Below are 21,183 nucleotides of genomic sequence, written 5' to 3' on the forward strand. Positions count from 1 at the left end.
GAAGAAAGAAGCTCTGTTTGCTGGTTTGGTTGGATTCCAAAGAGGGGGCGGGGCGGGGATTTTGTCCCCGAAGGATGCGGGGAGGGGAAGGGGATTAGATATTCCCCGCGGGGAGGGGAGGGGGATTCCCCACCATCCCCGCAGAGGGGAAGGGGAAGGGGAGGGGGAAAATTCCCCGCAAAGGGGAAGGGTAAGGGGACCCCAACATCCGGCCCCGACCCGCCCCGTTGCCACCCCTAGATATTACCATAAATTGAAGGTCCCTTGAAGTAAAAAACTTGAATAGGGTTGGTTCAAATCATCTTTTTCTTTTGTGTGTGTGAAAAAGTTAGGAAAGTTTAGAAATATGTTTCCTTGGGCCCTTTTTGGATTGCAAGAAAAATATTTCTGATGGAATTTTATTTTATTTTTTAATTTCTTTCCGCAATTTAGAGGGGTGATTATGGTGAATTTAGAGGAATATCAGCATAAATTGAAGATCCCTCTAAATAAAAATTGAACAAGGTTGGTTCAAGTTATTTTTTTCACGGGTAAAAAGAGTAGGCAATTTTACAAATTTTTTTCCTTTCCAAACTTTAGAACAGAATTCCAGCAATCCAAACAGGGCCTTGATTCCCAATATTTTCAAGGAAATTCCTACAATCCAAACAGGGCTTAAGAGAGAGATTATAGGGTCTAGAGCATGCATGTCAAAAAATTAAAAAGAAAGCAACTTATTTAGAGGATTTTAGTTTTTTCAAGCAAATAGGAGTATGCTTAGGATGAAGACTATTGATTTAGGAGGGCACGACCTCATTGGAAATGTCTATGGGCAAAAACTGTATAAGCAGCTGCCCACCTTCAACAACCAAAAGTACTTATTATTGAACATTAGGAATGTCATATTGATGTGATTTTTGGGTCATTGGAGATCAAAATGTAGGGCCTATCGGGTGAATGATCTGGATCAACCAAAGCTGGGGTCCAATTGTAGGGCCCGTCGGGTGAATGGTTTGGGTCAACCAAAGCTGGGTCCCACTACTTAATAGGACCCACATTATTGACTATCCAAACAAATCATTTGTTGGGCCCCGTAAATAGATCATGCCAGAAAAATATTTCCATAGGATGAACCTTGCCCTCCTATCTGTAGAGGTTTCTAGAATGTCCACCGTAATTTAAAGAAGAAGAAGATGCATTGCGCGTGCATACATCTTGTAAAAACTTCATTTGTTTGGGGCGTTTGGATATGCGAAATTTTAGAACCCAGCTTTTAGTTTGCAAACAGTGTAAAAGATGGTTCATGATCAAGTTGTTGTATGTTGTTCTGACAGCGTTTCTTGGATTTTAAGCAAGGTTTTAAATTTCGACCGAAATCCGAAATTTTGTGTTTCGACGGAGACCGAAACCAAAATAGGGTAGAGTCCAAACGTTACAAAATTTCGATCCTCCGAAATTTAAGGAATATCTCTAAAAAATCAGTTTTTAATTGATTATTTAATATTATCCTGAAATTTTGGAGGACCGAAACGCATTCCAAAAGCGAAATTTAAAACCTTGATTTTTTAAGTAAGAAAACCAGGTTTTAGAAATCTCTCTCATCTTGAGATTTCTAAAACCTGGAAAAATGGGATAATCTGCTACTCTCTTGCTGACGGTGGCGAGAAATCAGAAGACGACGGCGGGTCCGCTTCTTCTCTTGTCTCTCATCTACAATTTTGAAGAAATCCCGGATTCTAAAATCCGTGTATCCAAACAGCCCCTTAGGGTTCTTATGTGATGGGGCCTACTTATTCAATGATCCAAACAATTTATCTATTAGACCTTGTTATAGGTAGGCCATGCATCAAAATCTAATCCCATTGGCCACATTGTAGAGGATTTCATGAACACAGTCCGTTGCTTTTTTACTTTGGCACCATCTATATTGGACGGTTAAAATCGTCCCATGAGAGCGGATTTTGATCCATGGACTACCATAGTAAGGCCTAAGAAATAAATTGAATTCAATCATTGAGAAAGTTGTGACACTTGCGTAAACTCTCTTTGATACCACTTGTGGACTTTTCTTTGCTATTATAGAAGAAACAAACAAACTATTGAAAGTAATAGGAGAGAAGAAATAAGCCGTGAGACACTGACTCACTTTATTCATTGTCACTTCTTCTTTTTTATGGGTAAGCTGGGGTTAGGCTGACCCCTACCCGATATATTAAAATAGATAGAAAAATACATCATGAAGAGCAAAAGAGGACAACCCCTAACCCATGAAGGGGGATACAAGGACTAAGAAATAGCCATTGATGCAACTTCAAAAGAAAAGAAAACTACTTTCACCTAGGACTCTAGGAATTTAGATAAACACCTAACTCTTTCAATACCCCTATCTAATATATCTACTGATCGACAGAAACTCTAAAATGATAAGCACGTGTAAAACCAAACAAAATAAGGACTCGTATGAGTCGGTTTTGAAGACACGGTGAAGACACGTTCACAACTTGTACGTACCTTTGCCCGCCCATATTTTCCCATAGAAATGATGAATAGGCGTGAAATCTGTTTGGATTGTTTTTCATGAGGAATCCATTAAAACAAGCCAGGGTTTAATTTGGGTTTGAGTAGGCCTGCAATCCTCCTGTTTGCACAAAATTATACCGCAAGCGTATGGGTTAATTGTAGCTACGGGTCAATCACAGGGAAGAGCTATTAAACCTCTTAACTTAGGCAAAATGAACAAGTATCCAAATATTACTACTAATTATCTACTGATTATCTAATCTGGATGATTAATTTAAAGCTAATTTACTAGTCTAACAATTTTTCAATTAACAGAAACAACTTCACTAATCTAAGGGAAACTTATTCAAACAATTTAATTACTAATTTTTAGAAAATAAATAAATTAAATGACTGATTTGATTAAAAATTTTAACCACTAATTTAGTCACTAATCTAACACAGTAATTATTTAATTTAATGAAAAAACTTAAAGACCTATCTAGGTGCAAAGTTGTAAAACTACTAGAATGTTGCCTAAAAATTAATAAAAGTCTTAGGGTTAGAATCCACCATAGGTTAGATAAAAATTATTAGTTTGTATATACAGAAGGTTCGATCACAATCTTGAATTAGATTGAATTGTATAGATGATCAATCCGGTCAATGAGAGATAAAATCAACGGATGTCATGTCTCATGAGTGTTCAATCAAATACACAAACAATTTTTAATATCTATACAAGGCTTGATAAATCATCATCAATAATCACATATACAAGAGATAATCAATGGCATATATGATCTATAATTCGAATTTACAACTCCTTGTATATTAAAATTATATTAACAAAATTGAATCTAGACCGTTAGATCACACAAACTAATAAATTCAATCCACCATTAAGGCTTCATCTAAACCCTAAGATGGAATTTAGTTACTCATGGGTAATTCGAGACACACAAAATCAAAGAAATAACATGCCATTAAAAACTTGAGAATTGAAAACGAAATAAAAATAACTTTATTAATTGATTGGGAATTTGAATACACTGAAATTTAAATTTAAATTGAAACTAAAGAACAAGCTAGGGAAACCTAGTCTTTAAATGGCTGCATCCTTCTTCTCTTTCTTCTTCAAAAATTGCCCCTTCGTAATAGCCAGATAAAACGTCACTTTTCTTCTAATCTTTTTGGCAGAGTGCCAGTTGCGATTGAGAGAGAAGAGTTCAGAGTAAATCCCAACATCCTCAATTCGATCAACTCTTACCCTTTTTATATATTTTTTTTCAAAATTCAATCACTTTTTTGCTTTCTTGAATTTTCAGCCACGGATCACTTTTCTCTATAAGATAAATGGCTAAGATCAAGTGATAGGGAAGAGAGAGAACACAAAAGAGAGAAACCGATTCCCTCTTTACTTATCGCACAACTCCTATATTTTCTCCTCTTGCTATCTCTTCAAGAGTCCCCATCAAAATTGAAAATTATCATATCTCATTCTTGAATGATCCTAACCACTAAATTAGTGATGTAAGGTTGAGATGGAGTGAGAGATTACACCGAATAGGGATGTGATATATTTGGAGAAAGAGAGACGAAAATGAGAGAGCGATAGAGAGCTAAAAACATTTTGGGATGAGAAAGAGAGCGCTAAGTCGTTGTTTTTTCTCCTTGTTTTTCTCTTGGTTGTGTTGTGAAACTACCACATTATTCCCACCTTTCTAATTAATTGCAACAATGACATATACTTTTGCAAATGACTAATCTACCCTTCCTTTGTATTACACATAAAACAACTAAGAATTTCCTTCCCCCTCTTGATCTTCAAGGAACGATCCAAGCCATCCAATTGACGGTCAACTTGTAAATTAATTGCACCACTAAATCATTCCAATTAGATGATCCGAACCGTTAAATTTGTAGGCCTCAATGTGAATCTTACCAATGAACGCACCTCTTGAATTATTTTTGTAGGCTGATCTGGATCATTCAAACGATGGTCAACAAATGTGAATTAATTTCCCCTCCAAACCCATTGTTCATGAATTTTCTGAAAATAACATGAAACATAAAAAACAAGGAAAAATATCTTAGGTAGCAATGTTCTAAGTATGAAAATATGTATTCTTAACAACTAAGATTCACACATAAATGTGCTCATCACGTCCATTCACGCGAACTTTATCTTATAATTTTTTCATTAACAATTTATCCAAAATCAGAAAACTTTTCTTTGCTTTCTTTTTTTTAAATTGAAACCATACTAGGCATTAGATTTATTTTTTCCTTGATAATAGATTTTCCATAATTTTTCCCAAACATCCAAACAGCATTCCAACCACATTTCTAACGGTCATTTTGTTGAGAGGATCTACTTGAATGTTCGAATTAATGGTATAGAAGTCGACGCTAACGAACCCTCATCTCCCACAACTACTTTCCTTCTCTTTTTATGTTCCTGACCAAGTCAAAATTCGCCCCGTGACCCTCCCTTGGAAAAGCTAGTTAATAATTGCAAAGGAGAAATTGATATTTACACCCAACAAGCTCCGGACCCACAGTGAGACTTCCTCTATAGTCTATTCCTTCATGGATCCCACTACAATATACAAATGGGTCCCACTTTAAAATCCAAATGGGTCTCACCGTTCGACATGTGTTACTCTAAGAGGCCAGCAAGTCACTTATTTCTTCAACAAGCTCCTATTTGTCTAAATTTGTGGGACCCATTAAGGGATTTCCTCAATTTACATCATGGGTCCCACTGTCTGCATGTTCTAGTAAATGGGACCATCTAAAATAGTAGTCTGGTAGTGGTGGATCACCAAAAACAGAGTTGCAGATTAAGAAGACTAACCCTTGTGTGGGCCCCACCATGGAGAAGTCACTTTATTCCAAGTCAAGATATGCCTTCAATGCATGTGTGATTGCAAAAAGTCGGTCTCCTGTCAGATTCATGTCTCCTCGTCTTTTGGGGGGTAACTGGTAAGGATCCCTTCCTCTCAAACCTGTGCTCAGGTTATATTCCAAATTACAAAAAGGGAGACGATATTTTCACTCACCCTACGTTACACATGCGCCCCCCCTGTAATGTGATTTGACGTGAAAAGTGGGCAACTTTAACGCTTTTTGACGTCAAATCACATTATCAGGAGCGCATAGGTAATGCAAGGGGGTGAAAATATCATCCCTCTTAAAATAAGTGATATAATCTTCCTCTTTCTTCCCTGGGCCACCCCTTTTAGTGTATTTATGTATGACTACTCTTTAGGTCATGTTTGGAAACCTTGAAAAAATATTCCATGGAATATTTGTTGGAGTAGCTCAGAGATTGCAGAATAAAGAGGAAGTTGGGAGGGTTGGAGTGAGGGGAGCATGAAAAGCTCCTAAAATTAGGCAAAATAAAAAGCCAATTTGAAGTAAGTTATTTTCTCACTATTTTGTAGGGATTTTTTATGCTCTCTCCAGTCTTACCTACTAAGTACTCAGGTCTCTCCCACTCTTCTTCATTCTCTACCCATCTCACACAATGGGGCCACGAATATTCCAATTAATTATTTTTCATGGTTGCCAAACACGGCTTTAATTTTGATTCCAATAATCAGTTTTGGCCTCACAATCGGTTCTCAGAGTCCAAAATAAAAGGTCTCTGTCTATAAACCTGACTTCCATTTGATTAAGAACATAAAAAGAAGAGGAAAAAAAACAAAGCTTATTAGAAAACATTTATCACATTTTCCGAGTTTCAAAGAAAGATTATTACTAGCTGCTTGAAGTGACAAGCAAAAATTTCTTGAACGATACATGCAGACAAACGTCACTTTGTTAAACGTCACTTTATTAAATTTAGAGTAAGAGGAAAATAGATTAGAGTTTATGATAATTGCCAACCAACTTTCTCTTTCACTTTAAAACAGAAAACGGCACGAGCAATGTGGGAACTCATGCAAAAAAAATAGAGACCCACAACTTTAAAATATAGGGAAAAATACAGATACACCCCCTTTAGTTTCTGACACATTCAACTCTAACCCTGACTTTCAAAACATGACAAGTACATCCCTTGAAGTTTTTTTAAAGTGACGGACTAGACGGCAAGGCAGAAGTGACAAAAATGCCCTCATCTTCCCCAACAGAAAATTAGGGTTTTCATACTTGAAAACCGAAAATTAGGGTTTGATTCAACCCCTTATTTATTTATCAACATAAACCCTCTATTTATGAGTTTTATTTGTTTTCATTTACACCATTATCATGATTTGCACATAAAACCTAATATTTGAGGGCTTTTTTTTTGTTTTTATCAATGTTTTTTTCTTGAAATATGGGTTTGATGTAGCCATGGGGTGGGGTTTCATTGTTTATGGTGGAGGTGACGGCGGTGGCCGGAGATGGCGACGGCGGCGGTGGCCGAAGGTGCTACGACGGCGGTGGGAAATGGCGTAACCCTAATCCCTCTGCAAATGAGTGTATTTATGTCCTCAATATATTAACCATAATTAGTTTTAGTCTTTCTGTCAGGTTAAGCTGACGGACCATTGACTGAGGGGGTGTACTTGTCACGTTTTGAAACTTCAGGGGGTGTACTTGTCACGTTTTGAAAGTCAGGGTTAGAGTTGAATGTGTCAGAAACTAGAGGGGGTGCAAATGTAATTTTCCCTAAAATATAGGATATTAATAGCAATACAGAAATTTCATCTATAAGATATTTCATACCTATAAAGGAAATTTACATTCATAAGGTATTTTTAACTATATTTAATAGTTAAAAAATTTACCTTTATAAGGTTTTAAATAACTGAACTCTTCCCATTATATGTAGTATATATTGAATTTTAAAAGACAGGAAATGATATTGGCGTGACCATGCTCGTCCGGAATCCGGATATCAGAAGCCTAAAAGAAACTTCCCATTTATAAGGTTTTAAATAACCTTGAAACCATTAGTTTTCCCATTATATATAGGGAAATGATTTCAGCACTCCTTTGATAAACATGCGCTCCACATGCTTGTCGTGTAATATTTTAGGGCTTTAAGAGCTTTTTGAGAACCGTAATATTCATCTGACAGCCCTTAAAATGCTACACGACAAAAAACTGAGCGCATGCTTATCAAAACGTTGGAGCGCATAAATCATTTCCCTATATATAATGTAGATTTTTCATGACTAATGCTAAATTGAAGAGCGCACGGGCAAAAAACAGCTGCAAGGCCTCTCCCCTTGATCCGCATTATCAAATAGCATTTATAATAGTAATGAAAAATGTAAAAGCAAAGGAATAATTAAGGCCGTTTGGTGGCATAGATCTAATGGGGATGCCTTTGCGGCTAGTTTTTGTAAGGGCACCCTTCAATTTAGCATTCCCCATTTTCACTGTAATTTACCTTACGGTGAGGCCCACCCCTTTGAATGATCGAAACCATTCATTTGTTGTCCCCTAAAATAGGCCAGGTACCAAAAATCTTCCCTACAATAACCCTTCAATATGTTTGGGAATTGAACGGATGGCTCAGAAAGTTTAAAAATGGCTCTACACAGAAACCTACACAAAACAAGGTTTAGGAACACTGGTGAAATTTTTTGAGGCAAGGTAAGCTGTAGCCTACCTTCTAAATAGGTCTGTCCCAAACTCAGACCATTTGGAATTCTTCTCGATAGGGATAGGAAGCCGAGGTTTATTTTATCCCTGGATAGGCTTGCTATCCTCTGTTCACATGTCAAGAACAGCCCTCATGGATAGGTTATACTATACAAACAGGGTAGCCAATCCAAGGGATTTATTCAAGATAATTTACCAAAGCAGAGTAAACAATTCCAGGAACAGCTTGTCCAAGGATTTCTATCCCTATGGAGAACAGACCTATTAACTGAGAAAAAATAGTAATGTCCACATTAAAAGTGCTTCAAGGTATGGAACTTACCTCTATTGGGTACATAATAAGGAAATGAGAAGAGTTGGCAATCAATGAACTGAATTTGCTGCCCTCTGGTCCTCAAAATAGCTAAATGTATTTTTGCCAGCATTCTTCCTAGCTAACAAAGTAGCAGTCTCTACACTGATAAACTTTCTGTATATGCTTGAAGCCTGCTTCACTCCAAAGTCATACTGAATTTTTCAAATTCTCTTCTTCTAAAGGATTTAAGTGACCAAGTTCTCTTTCCTGAAGAACTCCCTTTCTGCTTCAATCACATGTATTAGTTCCTGAGCATCATGCATGAACATCATGCATCAACATCAAGATAAACATTTTTTTTTTTTAAATCTTCTATTAGGGAGCATGCACTACTCCGAACGTGTAGTACAAGTACCTTCTTTGAGCTCCTTGCTAGCAATTGGACTTTGCAATGAGGTCTTCCAGTTCATCAACAATGGCAGTATAGCAGAACTCGAATTGCTCCTGATCATAAACATTGAGCAGTCAGGATAAAAATGTCAACATCCAAGACTAAGTTTCCGCATTATTATTATTATTATTTTTTGAATGATTTGTTGCTGCTTAGTTTATATCCCAGTTATAATTTATGATACCCTGAGACACAACACGCAGGCATTACATCTGATATTGAAGTAATCACTCCATAGATCATGAATATGTTAAAACAATTTTCAAGTTATCAGGTATCATAGGTTTTCATTTGGTCATCACAAAACAAAGAAAACTATAAGCAAAAATTTGAATCCAGACAACATATATATGTTCAGTTTTAATGCTGTTGAAATGCTGTGCAATTGGTCAGTAGTTGATAAAGGTGGCATTTGATGAATTACATAACAATTTAGGACCATGACATGAAGCTTCAAACAGAAAGGAAAAAGATACCATTGTTTGAACCATTCCAATTCGCTGCGATCTGAAATTGGAAACGGTATTAACAAGATTTAAAGCAGACATGTCACCAGTAAGGATTCTCTGGATTGTATGGTGAATTGTACAAAAAGCACCAGTTCTCCCAATACCTGCACTGAGAAAAAGAGCAGAACAATTTCAGATGTAAATGGATATAATATTCAGTGGACTTCCAACAGGTATTGGGGTTATAATGGCGAGCTAAACCTGCAGTGCACAACTATAGGGCCAAGATCAGGTCGTACATGATATGTTCTTTTCAAAATTTCACGAACAGCTAGCGTGTCCCCAGGGACTCCATGATCAGGCCATTCAGGGTACTGAATGTGGAGAACAGAATGCGGTGGGTCCTCCGACTGCAACAATAACCGAGAATAGAAAGTACAAATCCAATCATTTTCCATCATAAGAAATACGCCTTCTAATTGAGAACTATGAACTGTTAATAATAACCAAATTCCATTACCTTCTATTATATGGGATGAGTATGCTTAAGGTTGAACTCAGGCTCACATTGCCACAAAAGAATTACAGAAAAATTAAGCAATCATTTTTCCCAATAAACTTGTACTTGCATAGAAAGCTTTAAGTTTGGTTCAGACTCAAAACCAGAAATTGATCCGAAATGAAGTAATTGATCAGAAATGAAGGCTACTTGAGTGGCTTATTTATTTATGTAATGCATAACAACCTTGTGAAAGAAATAGGCTACAGGGCTGGTAGAGATTGGCAAAATGAAGGCTACTTGAGTGGCTTATTTATTTATTTAATGCATAACAACCTTGTGAAAGAAATAGGCTACAGGGCTGGCAGAGATTGGCAACTACGTAAAATTGACCTGTCAGACCTTCCCTGGTTAAAGGGTTAAGAAACTCGTTAGCCCAACACAAAAGTCAAAACACAGAAAAAGGAGCAAAGGGTGAACTTGGAGGTGGAGTTATAAAACCTCGTTAGATGGCAAAGATTAGTTGGAGGTAAAGCGAAGTGGCCATCCCAATAAGAATAACAAATTAAATAATTGTCATTGCTTCCCCCAATAAACTTGCATTAGCAGAGAAAGCTTAAATTTGGTTTATGATTCTCAATTCCAGAGATTGAGCCGAACTGAAGCCTACTTGAGTGGGTTATTGATGTCGACAAAGGATTTTAGCACACTAGTCGACAACATTGAGCCAGATACGCCCATAGCAGATATTTTATTGATGGTCACATTGAGCCTGATGAGATACCAGCGGATGTTGATCTTTTGGAGGATGGTCATAGCTTGGTACTACCGACTGTTATCATGCCGATACAGGAGTACGTTGCCATCTTCCCACCTTATTTGATTGTCAAGAGAAGTTCGCATCTTTATGATTCTGCATGGATGATTCTTCTGTATTACTACGCTCGCGTTCCATACCACTTTCCAAGTCATCACGAGCATTGTACAACATTCCAGAGTTCGACGGATGGCGACTCACGCTGCTTGAGTGGGTTGTCTACGTATTTGATCCAGGTGGACTAGAACTCGAGGTTGAGTTCTTTTCAAACGGGGGAAAATGATGCAGATATTAGGATTTATTTCCGTATTATTTAATTTCTAGTATTTTTATTAGGATTTATTTCCGTATTATTTAATTTCTAGTATTTTTATTTGTAACTGTCAAGGAAACTTTCTTTTCAAACTCGAACTTGATTAGGCAGCCACTAATAAAGTTTTTTTTTTTTTTGGGAACTGGGTCTCTTGGGTAACAAATTACATAAGGCTAAGGGTTACTTTGCCTTCATGCAACTGTTTAAAAGGAGAAGGATACCTTGCATGTAACGCAACTGATAAGGTCTCTTTACTTATTGGTGGCCCCCACTTGCACGATTCTATTTCAATATTCTGAATATCTCGTATTGTTCACGTGACGGATCCAAAACAGGAAGCTTTCCAAGAATTCTGACGGCGGATTTTCCAATTCGGGTTCGAGCTAATTGGGTGTCTTGCTGGTTTTGAAGAGGTTATACGGCAGGCAATGGTGATTAGTGATAGGGGTGCTAATCGATGGGAAAGAACAGTGGGGTCATGGGCTGTTGCAGAAAATGAAGGAACAGTGAGGTCATGGTAAATTTCTGAGCAGCAAGGTGGGGCTGTTTGTGATGTTTGGATGTGGGTTTTCGGGGAGAATGCAGGGCTGAAGGTTTTGAGATGTTGGGCTATTAAACCACAAGTAAATAGGTGGATTTGGGGGTGGCAAATCGTCTTTCAAAGGGTTGCAAACAAGAGGGTTGGTATTTGGGTTGTTGGTGGGATTGGGTTCATGCAATCTTTGGGTAAAAGGCAGCAAGGGTTTCGGATAGGGTTTTAGGGTTTGGTTGAAATTGGTTCGTGGGTTGTGGCTAGGAGAGAATTTTCAGCCGTGATTTTTGCAGGAACAATTCTTGGAAGACTTGGATCTTTGGCTTTGATACCAAATTTGATGTAGAACCGGGAGAGAAATATAGAAGAAAGGGGAGAAAAAGAGGAGAAGAGGAGAAGGAGGAGAAGAATAGACAAAGAATAGGGGGAGAAGAAGATAAAATTAGGGGAGAAGAGAAGAGGGAAGAATAGAAGAAGAGGCGAATTTAGGGAGAAGAATAAGAAGAATAGGAGAAGAAGAAGAGAAGAATAGAGGAAGAAAGAATCCTAGGGGAGAAATATCAATTCAATTAATAAATCATCAAAAGTTCTAATTCCAAATACAATGAGACCTATATATAGGCAATAGGATGGAAATAAAATTCAACGGAAAATAATTAACTTTCCTAATTCTAAATAATATAGAAAATAAAATCCTAGAAACTAATAACATGAAAATAAAAATACTACAAATTAAATAATACAGAAATAAATCCTAATATCTGCATCACTTATTTACATTGTGTGTGTGTGTGTGTGTGTGTGTGTGTGTGTGAGAGAGAGAGAGAGAGAGAGAGAGAGAGAGAGAGAGATTGTGCAATGCACAAAATTGAGTTGTCCACATCTTCCCTATAAAGGGTCCATGAAACCATTAGCCTACCACAAAAGCAAAAACACAGATAAATGATAAACGAGTCGAATTAAATGTGAAGTTTGAAGACCTCATTAGATGGTGAAGATTAGTTGGAGGCAAATTTCAAGAGTGAAGCATTATAGGAGAGGAGCATAAATACTGATTTCGTGATACAGTGGGAAAAACTCGGAGGAAAATTTTTATATTGGAAAAATCATGAAAGAAAGTAGTTTGGAGGAAAAGAAAGATGTGGAATAGCAATAGACAATAGTGCATTTCTACAAGCCACTCTAAACTAGGTAGCTCTTTGGGTGTAAGGAAAAAAATTCCTGGAAAAATATCCCACTGGAAAATGACTTTTCCAAACTTTGGCTAACTCATTTTCCAAAAAAAAAAATCCTTGTTATCTATGGAAGTTTCAACCCTAATAGCCGTCGAAATATTTTTTTTCCATGATAATTTTTTCCCCGTCCGTAATTATTGCTCGCCTAATCCAAACAGGCCACACCCAAGTTAAAACGATTGAAATTCAAAGGTTTATCAAATTGAAGGGTTGCATGCCAGTGTTTCAAAACGCGGATGCGGGTCAAAATGCGGCCGAAGAAAATCCTAGTCGACTCGGCACGACGCGGTCGAGTACTCGACTGACGCAGCTGAGTACTTATTGACACCAGTGTTTAAATACACAAATGTAGAGCGGAACGCGGTCGAAGAAAATCCTAGTTGACTTGGCACGGCGCAATCGAGTACTCGGTCGACGCGGTCATAATTCGAGAGTCATAGGAGTTTTTATTGACTCTGTAGGGCAAAACATAGAACGCCGATGCAACGCAGTGCGGAACGCAGCCAAGGTAAAAGGGAGGTGACTCGGGGGAGACGACGTGAACGCGGAGGAGTTTTAAAACTATGATTGACAGTTAGGGCAAAATGCGGAACGCGGCCGTAAAATGCAGAACGCAGCCGTAAAACGCAGAACATGGCCAAGGGAAAAGGGAGTCAACTCGAGGGAATCCACAATGACAGGGGGGAGTTTTAAAATTATAGCATGGCTATATAGGGAGTATGATTGAGAATAGGTGTGGAAGGCAGTGTTGACAAGAGAAGAGATAAAGCTCTGGGTCCTTATGGCTAATCATGAATTACACTGAGGAAGAGGAAGAAGAAGATCCTCTTCCCTCTCCACGAAAATAAGAGGCTAGTATGTTTTTCTTTCTCCATTAGAGATAATATAGGATCAAGTGAAGATGGGACTTTCTGTTTTTATCCTTGATCCAAAGATCAATGGGTTTCCCTACAACCACAGTCTGTGTATTTGTCTTTGGTGGGTACTTTGGTCTGTGTAGGGCTTAAAGATCAATATATTTGGCGAGGATGTTAAACCCATTACTTCCAAAATTAGGCTATATTTGTCTCCCCAAACTCGTGTCCCATTCCATATTTTGTGAAATTATATGCGCTTTTGTCAATTATAAACAAAAAAGCATAAGAGAATTTGAGTTCGCCTGGGAGTCATCGTGAAGGAAATATATAAGAGCACCCCTTGTTACGAAAAAAATAAATTAGATCCATTTCATGAAATGAGAAGAAGCACAAATAAATGAAGAAACATGCATATCCAAGACAAAATACGCCCTAAAGGGGCTTTTAGGGCTTATTTTGTATGCAAGTCTTGGAGTTAGAGCAACTTGATGTCAAGACAACCTTCCTGCCTGGTGAGCTTGATGAGCAGATTTACATGCGTCAGCCAGAGGGGTTTGTTATCCAGGGAAAGGAGGACCATGTTTGCAGTTTGAAGAAATCCTTGTATGGCCTGGAGCAGTCGCCTAGGCAGTGGTACAAGCGATTTGACACTTTCATGCTTAGTAACGGTTACACCAGAAGTGAGCATGACAGTTGTGTATATTTGAGGAGGCTCTCATATGGGACATTTGTATACTTGTTGTTGTATGTTGATGTATAAGCCTAAGGGTTCCCATGGGTTCAATCATTCACCTTTACCTTGCTAGCATACTCAAATTGATTAGTCTTTATGGACTAATGTGTTGCTTTGTAGTGTTCTGCCTTAAATAAAAACTTTACATGTCATATCGTCATTACACAACACAACACAACACATCGCTGGAGGATCAAGATGCACAATGAACCAAAGAGCTTGTACACACATGGGAGAGATCATCCTCGAAATATATTCAAGTCAAGAGCTCAAGTCAAAGATCCCACAAGCATGCCTAGCAAGTGCCAGTAGAAGCTTGGAGATGAACTAGCATTGGTGACCACCTCATGGACCATTGGAGATGTTCAAAGAATGGAGGAAGTCATAAGACCCAAAGAAAGTTGAGTTCACTCTCAAGTCAAAGATGTCCAAAAAAGTGCTAAGGAGCCAAGATAATCCAAGAAAACTCACGGTTCTATTCTTTTAGATTGTATTGGAGTCCTCTTGTTAAAATATATTTGCACTTTCAAAAGGTTTACATAAACAAATTTAACATCTTTGGAAACCATCTACACTCCCCCAAAATGTGTTTGGAAACCTCGGACAAAAGCCCAAAGACCATAGCCCAAAGCCCTAGAATTTTAATATGTAAAACAATATTTTCAACCAGGGCCGGTCGATCGGGGTCTCCTAGGCGACCGCGGTAAGTGTGCTGGAATTCCAGCACCTACCAAAACTTAGTGGGCCGGTCGATTGGGGTTCTCCCGGGCGACCGCGGATGTGTTTTTGGAAATCCAGAAACAATCCAACATGGTTTGGCCGGTAGACCGCCATAGGGCCGGGAGACTGCAGATAGGGTTCTGGACCAAAAATAATGTCCAAAAAGCTCACGACGGGCGACCGCAATAGGCTCGGTCGACCTCGGCGGTAAGAAATATCAAATTAAAAAGTGAGCGCCCGAAAGGGCGGGCGACCGCGACACCCCGGTCAACCGCGCCCGTCAGGAAAAATAGCCGTTGGGGCTCAAACAGCTAGTTCTTTCTTGGCCAATTTATTACGGTTTTGCCCCCAAACGGTCATATCTTTACTTAGGCTATTTATACCCTATCCATGACCAACTAAATAACCTTTTGCAAGATCATTTAACATCTATCTTGAGCCTACACTTTCAAATCTAAGGTTGTTCTTAAATCCTCTTCTATGCTTTGATTTGTGTTTTTACATTCAACAAGAGACACTCCTTAGGGCTTTTATTTGTAATCATTTGGAGTGATTGGTGAGCTATTCATTGTATTGTTTGGCTATTTAGAGGCTTGAGAGAGCTTAAACTTCCTTATTATTCATTGTACTACCGAAGATGAGCTTTTCCCTTGGAGGCGGTTTGCGAAGAGGGATCATTACCTTGGAGGTGGTTTGCGAAGATGAGTGATTTCCTTGGAGGCGGTTTGCGAAGATGAGTGATTTCCTTGGAGGCGGTTTGCGAAGATGAGTGATTTCCTTGGAGGCGGTTTGCGAAGAGGAATCATTACCTTAGAGGCAGTTTGCGAAGAAGAGTGATTTCCTTAGAGGCGGTATTGCGAAAGAGGGATTGCTTCTTGGAGGCGATTTGTAAAAAGGGGGTTTGTTCCCTTGAAGGAGTTTATTGTAAAGCTCGGAGATTCGGCGTGCGGAATCTCAAATAGTGAAAGAAAATCCCTAGGAAAGACCAAGTACTTGCGTAGTGAAGTAGTTCCATTTGTGACCGAATCACTATACATGATTGCGTCGTCTCCTATCTTCTTCCTCCTCCTTGTGATGATTGGTAATATCTAACCCTTATTTATATTTATAATTATTTGAACAAGGGTTAGATTTAGACTTGTGTTGATGTCAAAATCCTAATTGAACTTATAATTGCTAATTGTTAAAATTGGTTTTAACATTACACTTAATTAGGGCAAAAATTTTAGTTACCCAATTCACCCCCTCCTTGTGTTGCCTATTGGGATTTCATGATGACATGCTCATTGCTGCTAGAGACATGTCAGAAATTAACAAGTTGAAAGCCGAGCTTAGTGATGAGTTTGAGATGAAAGATTTGGGTGCGGCAAAGAAGATTTTGGGGATGGAAATCATGAGGGATAGGAAAGTAGGCAAGATGTATTTGTCACAGAAGAAATACATTGTCAAAGTGCTTGAGCGTTTTGCTATGCAGAAGTGTAAGCCTGTGAGTATGCCACTTGCTACCCATTTTAGACTTTCATCAGCTTTGTCACCACAGACCGAGAAGGAGGTGGAGCACATGTCACTTGTTTCATATGTGAGTGCAGTTGGTAGTATCATGTATGCTATGGTTTGCACTCACTGGACATTTCACATGCAGTTAGTGTTGTTAGCAGGTTCATGGGGAACCCGGGAAAAGAGCATTGGCAGGCAGTGAAGTGGATACTTCGGTACTTACGTGGAACTTCAAATATTGGTTTGGTGTTTGACAGGAGCAGTAGTATTGGTAGAAATGTTTGTGGATATTCGGATTCAGATTATGCTGGTGATCTGGATCACAGGAGGTCTTTGATAGGGTATGTGTTTACTCTTTGTGGTATTGCTGTTAGTTAGAAGGCAATATTGCAATCTACAGTTGCGTTTTCTACCACAGAGGCTGAGTACATGGCAGTGACTGAGGCAGTGAAGGAAGCCATTTGGATGAGAGGGCTACTTGGTGACCTCGGATTACCATAAGAGTCTACAGTTGTGTATTGTGACTGCCAGAGTGCTATCCATCTGACTAGAGATTAGATGTATCACGAGAGGACGAAGCATATAGATGTCAGGTATCACCTTGTTTGAAGAGTTGTGTCTAAGGAACATATTGCTGTGAAGAAGATTGGTACCACAGAGAATCCAGCAGCCATGGTGATCAAGCCTATTCCTGTGGCCAAGTTCAAGCATTACTTGGACTTGGTTGGTGTTAGCAGATTGTGAGTGCCTCGAGGGGGCTGTTGCAGAGGTGATTGGAGAGAATTCAAGCCAAGGTGGAGATTTGTTGAGTTGGGTGTCTTGAATTCAAACCCGTTTAGGGTCCGAAAGATTATGTGCGACCCGGGAGGCCCGTTTATCTGTTTGGCCCAGCCCGTTTTATGTCTTTTTTTCGCTCGATAAGACTAATTTATGGCCCGCTTTATATAAAGGGGCTTTTAGGGCTTATTTTGTATGCAAGTTTTGTAAAGAGGGTTGAGAGCTCAAAAGAAAGGGGAGAATGGGTGTTCTTTCGTTTTACTTTGTCATTAAAATCGTAGATCGCGTAAGAAGAGGGGTTTTATCACAACATACATATATATATATATGGGAAATGTTATGAGCACTACTGTATTTTGATGAGGGCACTCCTCACTTTATTAAACGTACGGTATGGACCCCGCACCATAGGATGATCCAAACCGTCCATTAGATGGGCCACAACCTAAATAGGTTGTTGCCCAAAAATCATTTCCATAGGTTGATCCTAACCCTCCGATCTAAATGTTAGAGGGTTGTTCCTAACCCTCTATAGATCGGAGGGTTAGGCTCAACCTATGGAAATGATTATAGAGGGTTAGGATCAACCTATGGAAATGATTATAGAGGGTTAGGATCAACCTATGGAAATGATTTTTGGGCCACAACCTATTTAGGTTGTGGCCCATCTAATGGACGGTTTGGATCATCCTATGGTGGGGGCCATACCGTACTTTTAATAAAGTGAGGAGTGCCCTCATCAAAATACAGTAGTGCTCATAACATTTCCCTATATACATATTTGTGTGTGTGTGTGTGAGAAAAGAGTTTCTATATGAGGAAATGGTTTGTGAACAGCTGCTCAGATAAGCTTATATGAGCAGAGCTCACAAACCTTAGGGTGGCCACATTATTTAGATGATCCAAAGCTTTCATTTGATAGGCCCTCATATAGATATGGTGTGCCCAAAAAGTCAGCTCCATGGGATCATCCTAACCCTTCAAACTGTGGAGGCAAAATATGGACAAATTTGTGAAAGTTTATACACGTCCATTTTTAACTCCACAAATCGTAGGGTTGGGATGATCTCCTATAAAAGGGAGAACTAGATTCTCACTAAGTCACGTCACTTCTTTGTATTTCACCTCCCCAAACCCGTGTCTGTAACAACCCAAAAACCGTATCGAGCCGTTACCACAAAGAGACAAAAAAACCAGTATTAAATTTACCAAGAATTTTTTTTTAAACCAAAAAGGAACGATTACTATCCATGGCAACTAATTTAACTAATAAACTGAATGTAACCATCCAAATGAAATATCACCACATCCAAGATCAAATCCCTCCAAATTGGGATAATTTAAAAACTTCTATCAACTTAAACGAGTCTTAGAAAACTTAAACGAGTCTTAGAAATCAAACATAAATGAAAATAAAGTGAATAAATGACATCCTTCATTACACTATGTCGTATTCCACCGCTCTGCGCGTCTATCTAAACACCCCTATTTTTGTTCATATCGTTATCGTCCAATGTTGCGAAACCTATCGGTGGGTTTTTTATGTTAGTTCATACAACTATGCACAGTCATTCGGTATTTTAAACAACAAAAATACTTACTAAATTAAAGTACAAAATTTAAATCATTAGTGAGCATAGATTAATAACAATATCTGAAGAATATGGCATCTATCTAAATAAATAAAATAAGAAACAATGTATTGCAATATAATCATAACTACACTAGCATGACAAAGCCAATCAATAACATCTTTAAATATGCTCTAAATAGGGTCATAAGAATTAGGAAATATGAAGTATGAGACAATTCTCCTAAAGTACTTCAGCTCCCTACCATGCCCACCAATACGTTCCACTATCCCTGCCTAAAGGTAATGGGCATGAGGGACTTTTTACGATGCGGCTGTTGACCGCTCCGCCTCTTGACATTATGGACTAAGAGGATGCATTTACCGCCAAGGGGGTGCACTAAAACTCAAGGCCAGCTTAAAATTCAATGATTCCTGGACGACTCATCCTCCGCCCTAACCACCATATACCCTCATGCCCGTGCATTTATTTCTCTTGCTAGTGTATTGGTATTATTTACCAATCATTATTCATGTATCAGTTTAAGCAATTTATTTGCTTGAAATTTTTCAGTTTATTGTAATAACATGGAGTCCATATTTAATAATTCTAACATAGCAGGATATAAAAACAAACTTTGCATAAGATACAACTATTATTCAATGATTCTGCAGTTCAACCATATTAGAATAACCTTATACTTGCTAAAAAATTTATAGCATACACCTTCAAGTAAATAATTATTTAAAGTATCGTCACCTGCCTTGAATTTAACCTGACTTAGGAGAGTGCAAATTTCAATCAAAAACAATGAAGGAACACAACCTGGAAAAAAAAAGATATTTTACATGTTAAGGTTTTCCCAGGGTTAGTAAACTTGTCATTAAGTTAAATTTTAGAGACTTTTATTTGTACATTATATACAAGTTATTGTTATTGATACACATGTCTCTTAGTTCTAGTTTATTTAATTTCATGAATTAATGTGATTGTAAAGGGATCATTATTTTAATTCCAAGCATCTTATTTAAAATTTATAACTTAGTTATTCGCACTGTTGCTTATTCTTATATATATATATATATATATATATATATATATATATATATATATATATATATCTGTGTGTGTGTGTGTGGAGAGAGAGAGGAAATGGTTTGTGTGCAGCTGCACAGTTAGCTTATCTGTGCATGGCTGCCACAAACCATGGGGAGGCCACATTTTTTGGGGGATCCAAAGCATTCATTTGGAAAGCCCTTCCATGGATAGGGTGTGTACCAAAAATCAGCCCTATAGGATCATCCTAACCCACTCAAAGTTGGAGGGGGAAATGGACAGACATTGTTTCTACCCATTTTTTTTTCCCTCCACAAATGGAAGGGTTAGGATGATCCTATAGGGCTGATTTTTTGTACACACCCTATCCATGGAAGGGCCTTCCAAATGAATGCTTTAGATCCCTCCAAAAATATGCCCCCCCCCCCCCATGGTTTGTGGCAGCCATGCACAGATAAGCTATCTGGGCAGCTGCACACGAACCATTTCCTCATATATATATATATATATGAGGATTTAGACGATTGTTACCCATGCTTGGAATAATGTCCACGTGAAATAACATATTTGCCTTTATAGGTGTATATCACTGTTTTTCTTATTTTTTCTTAAATGATATATATACATATATACATAAAATCATATTCCTTATATGTTTACGAAGCTATTATATATATAAATATTTCAAAGGTGTCATATATATGAAATTTTCGTTTTCCTTTCATATCTGTAATTGTTCACACTTACATTCCCACATACAAATTTATGCCTACGTATACATGTACAGACATGTATATATGTGTGTATGTAAGTGTTCAAGGGATGAAATACATGTTAATTTAATTTTTACCTTTTAAAATCCTTATAAGTCTATAAGGTACGAATTCTAACAGTAGGAATAAATCAAGCAGATCATAATATTTTATACATGAAAATATATCTATACATATGTATATGTCTGTATATATGTGTGTATACATGTATTTAAATATGTCTGTATCTATAAGTATACATGCATACACACACACATATATATATATATATATACATATATGCATAGTTATAAATTCGTATGTATAAATGTAAGTATGAACAGTTACATATATGAAAGGAACAAAAAAATTTCATATATGTGATACCTTTGAAATATTTATATATATAATAGCCTAATAAATATTTAAGGAAAATGATTTTTTGTATATATGTACATATCATTTAAAAAAATAAGAAAAACAGTGATATACACCTATAAGGGCAAATATATAATTTCACGTGGACATGATTCCAAGCTTGTGTAAC

The 21,183-nt window shown here is 37.8% G+C and overlaps 1 protein-coding gene across 2 annotated transcripts in view; it reads right to left on the reverse strand.

The window, feature by feature from the left end:
• Positions 1-8,243: 8,243 nt before the first annotated feature.
• Positions 8,244-21,183, reverse strand: part of PTP1 (protein tyrosine phosphatase 1) — a 28,492-nt gene continuing 15,552 nt past the window's right edge. The window contains exons 6-9 of one of the 2 annotated variants that reach the window (XM_077392586.1): positions 9,539-9,687; positions 9,305-9,446; positions 8,793-8,881; positions 8,244-8,660 (exon numbers count right to left, since the gene is read on the reverse strand). In XM_077392586.1, coding sequence (XP_077248701.1) covers positions 8,810-8,881; positions 9,305-9,446; positions 9,539-9,687 — 363 coding nt within the window. In that variant the 3' untranslated portion in view covers positions 8,244-8,660; positions 8,793-8,809. Of the gene's footprint in view, positions 8,686-8,792; positions 8,882-9,304; positions 9,447-9,538; positions 9,688-21,183 lie in introns of both variants that reach the window. The other variant, XM_077392585.1, reaches the window with a different exon arrangement.

This window comes from Tasmannia lanceolata, unplaced genomic scaffold, assembly GCF_043159265.1.
Source record: "Tasmannia lanceolata isolate RefF3 unplaced genomic scaffold, GAP_Taslan_0.1 ptg000012l, whole genome shotgun sequence".
Lineage (NCBI taxonomy): Eukaryota > Viridiplantae > Streptophyta > Magnoliopsida > Canellales > Winteraceae > Tasmannia > Tasmannia lanceolata.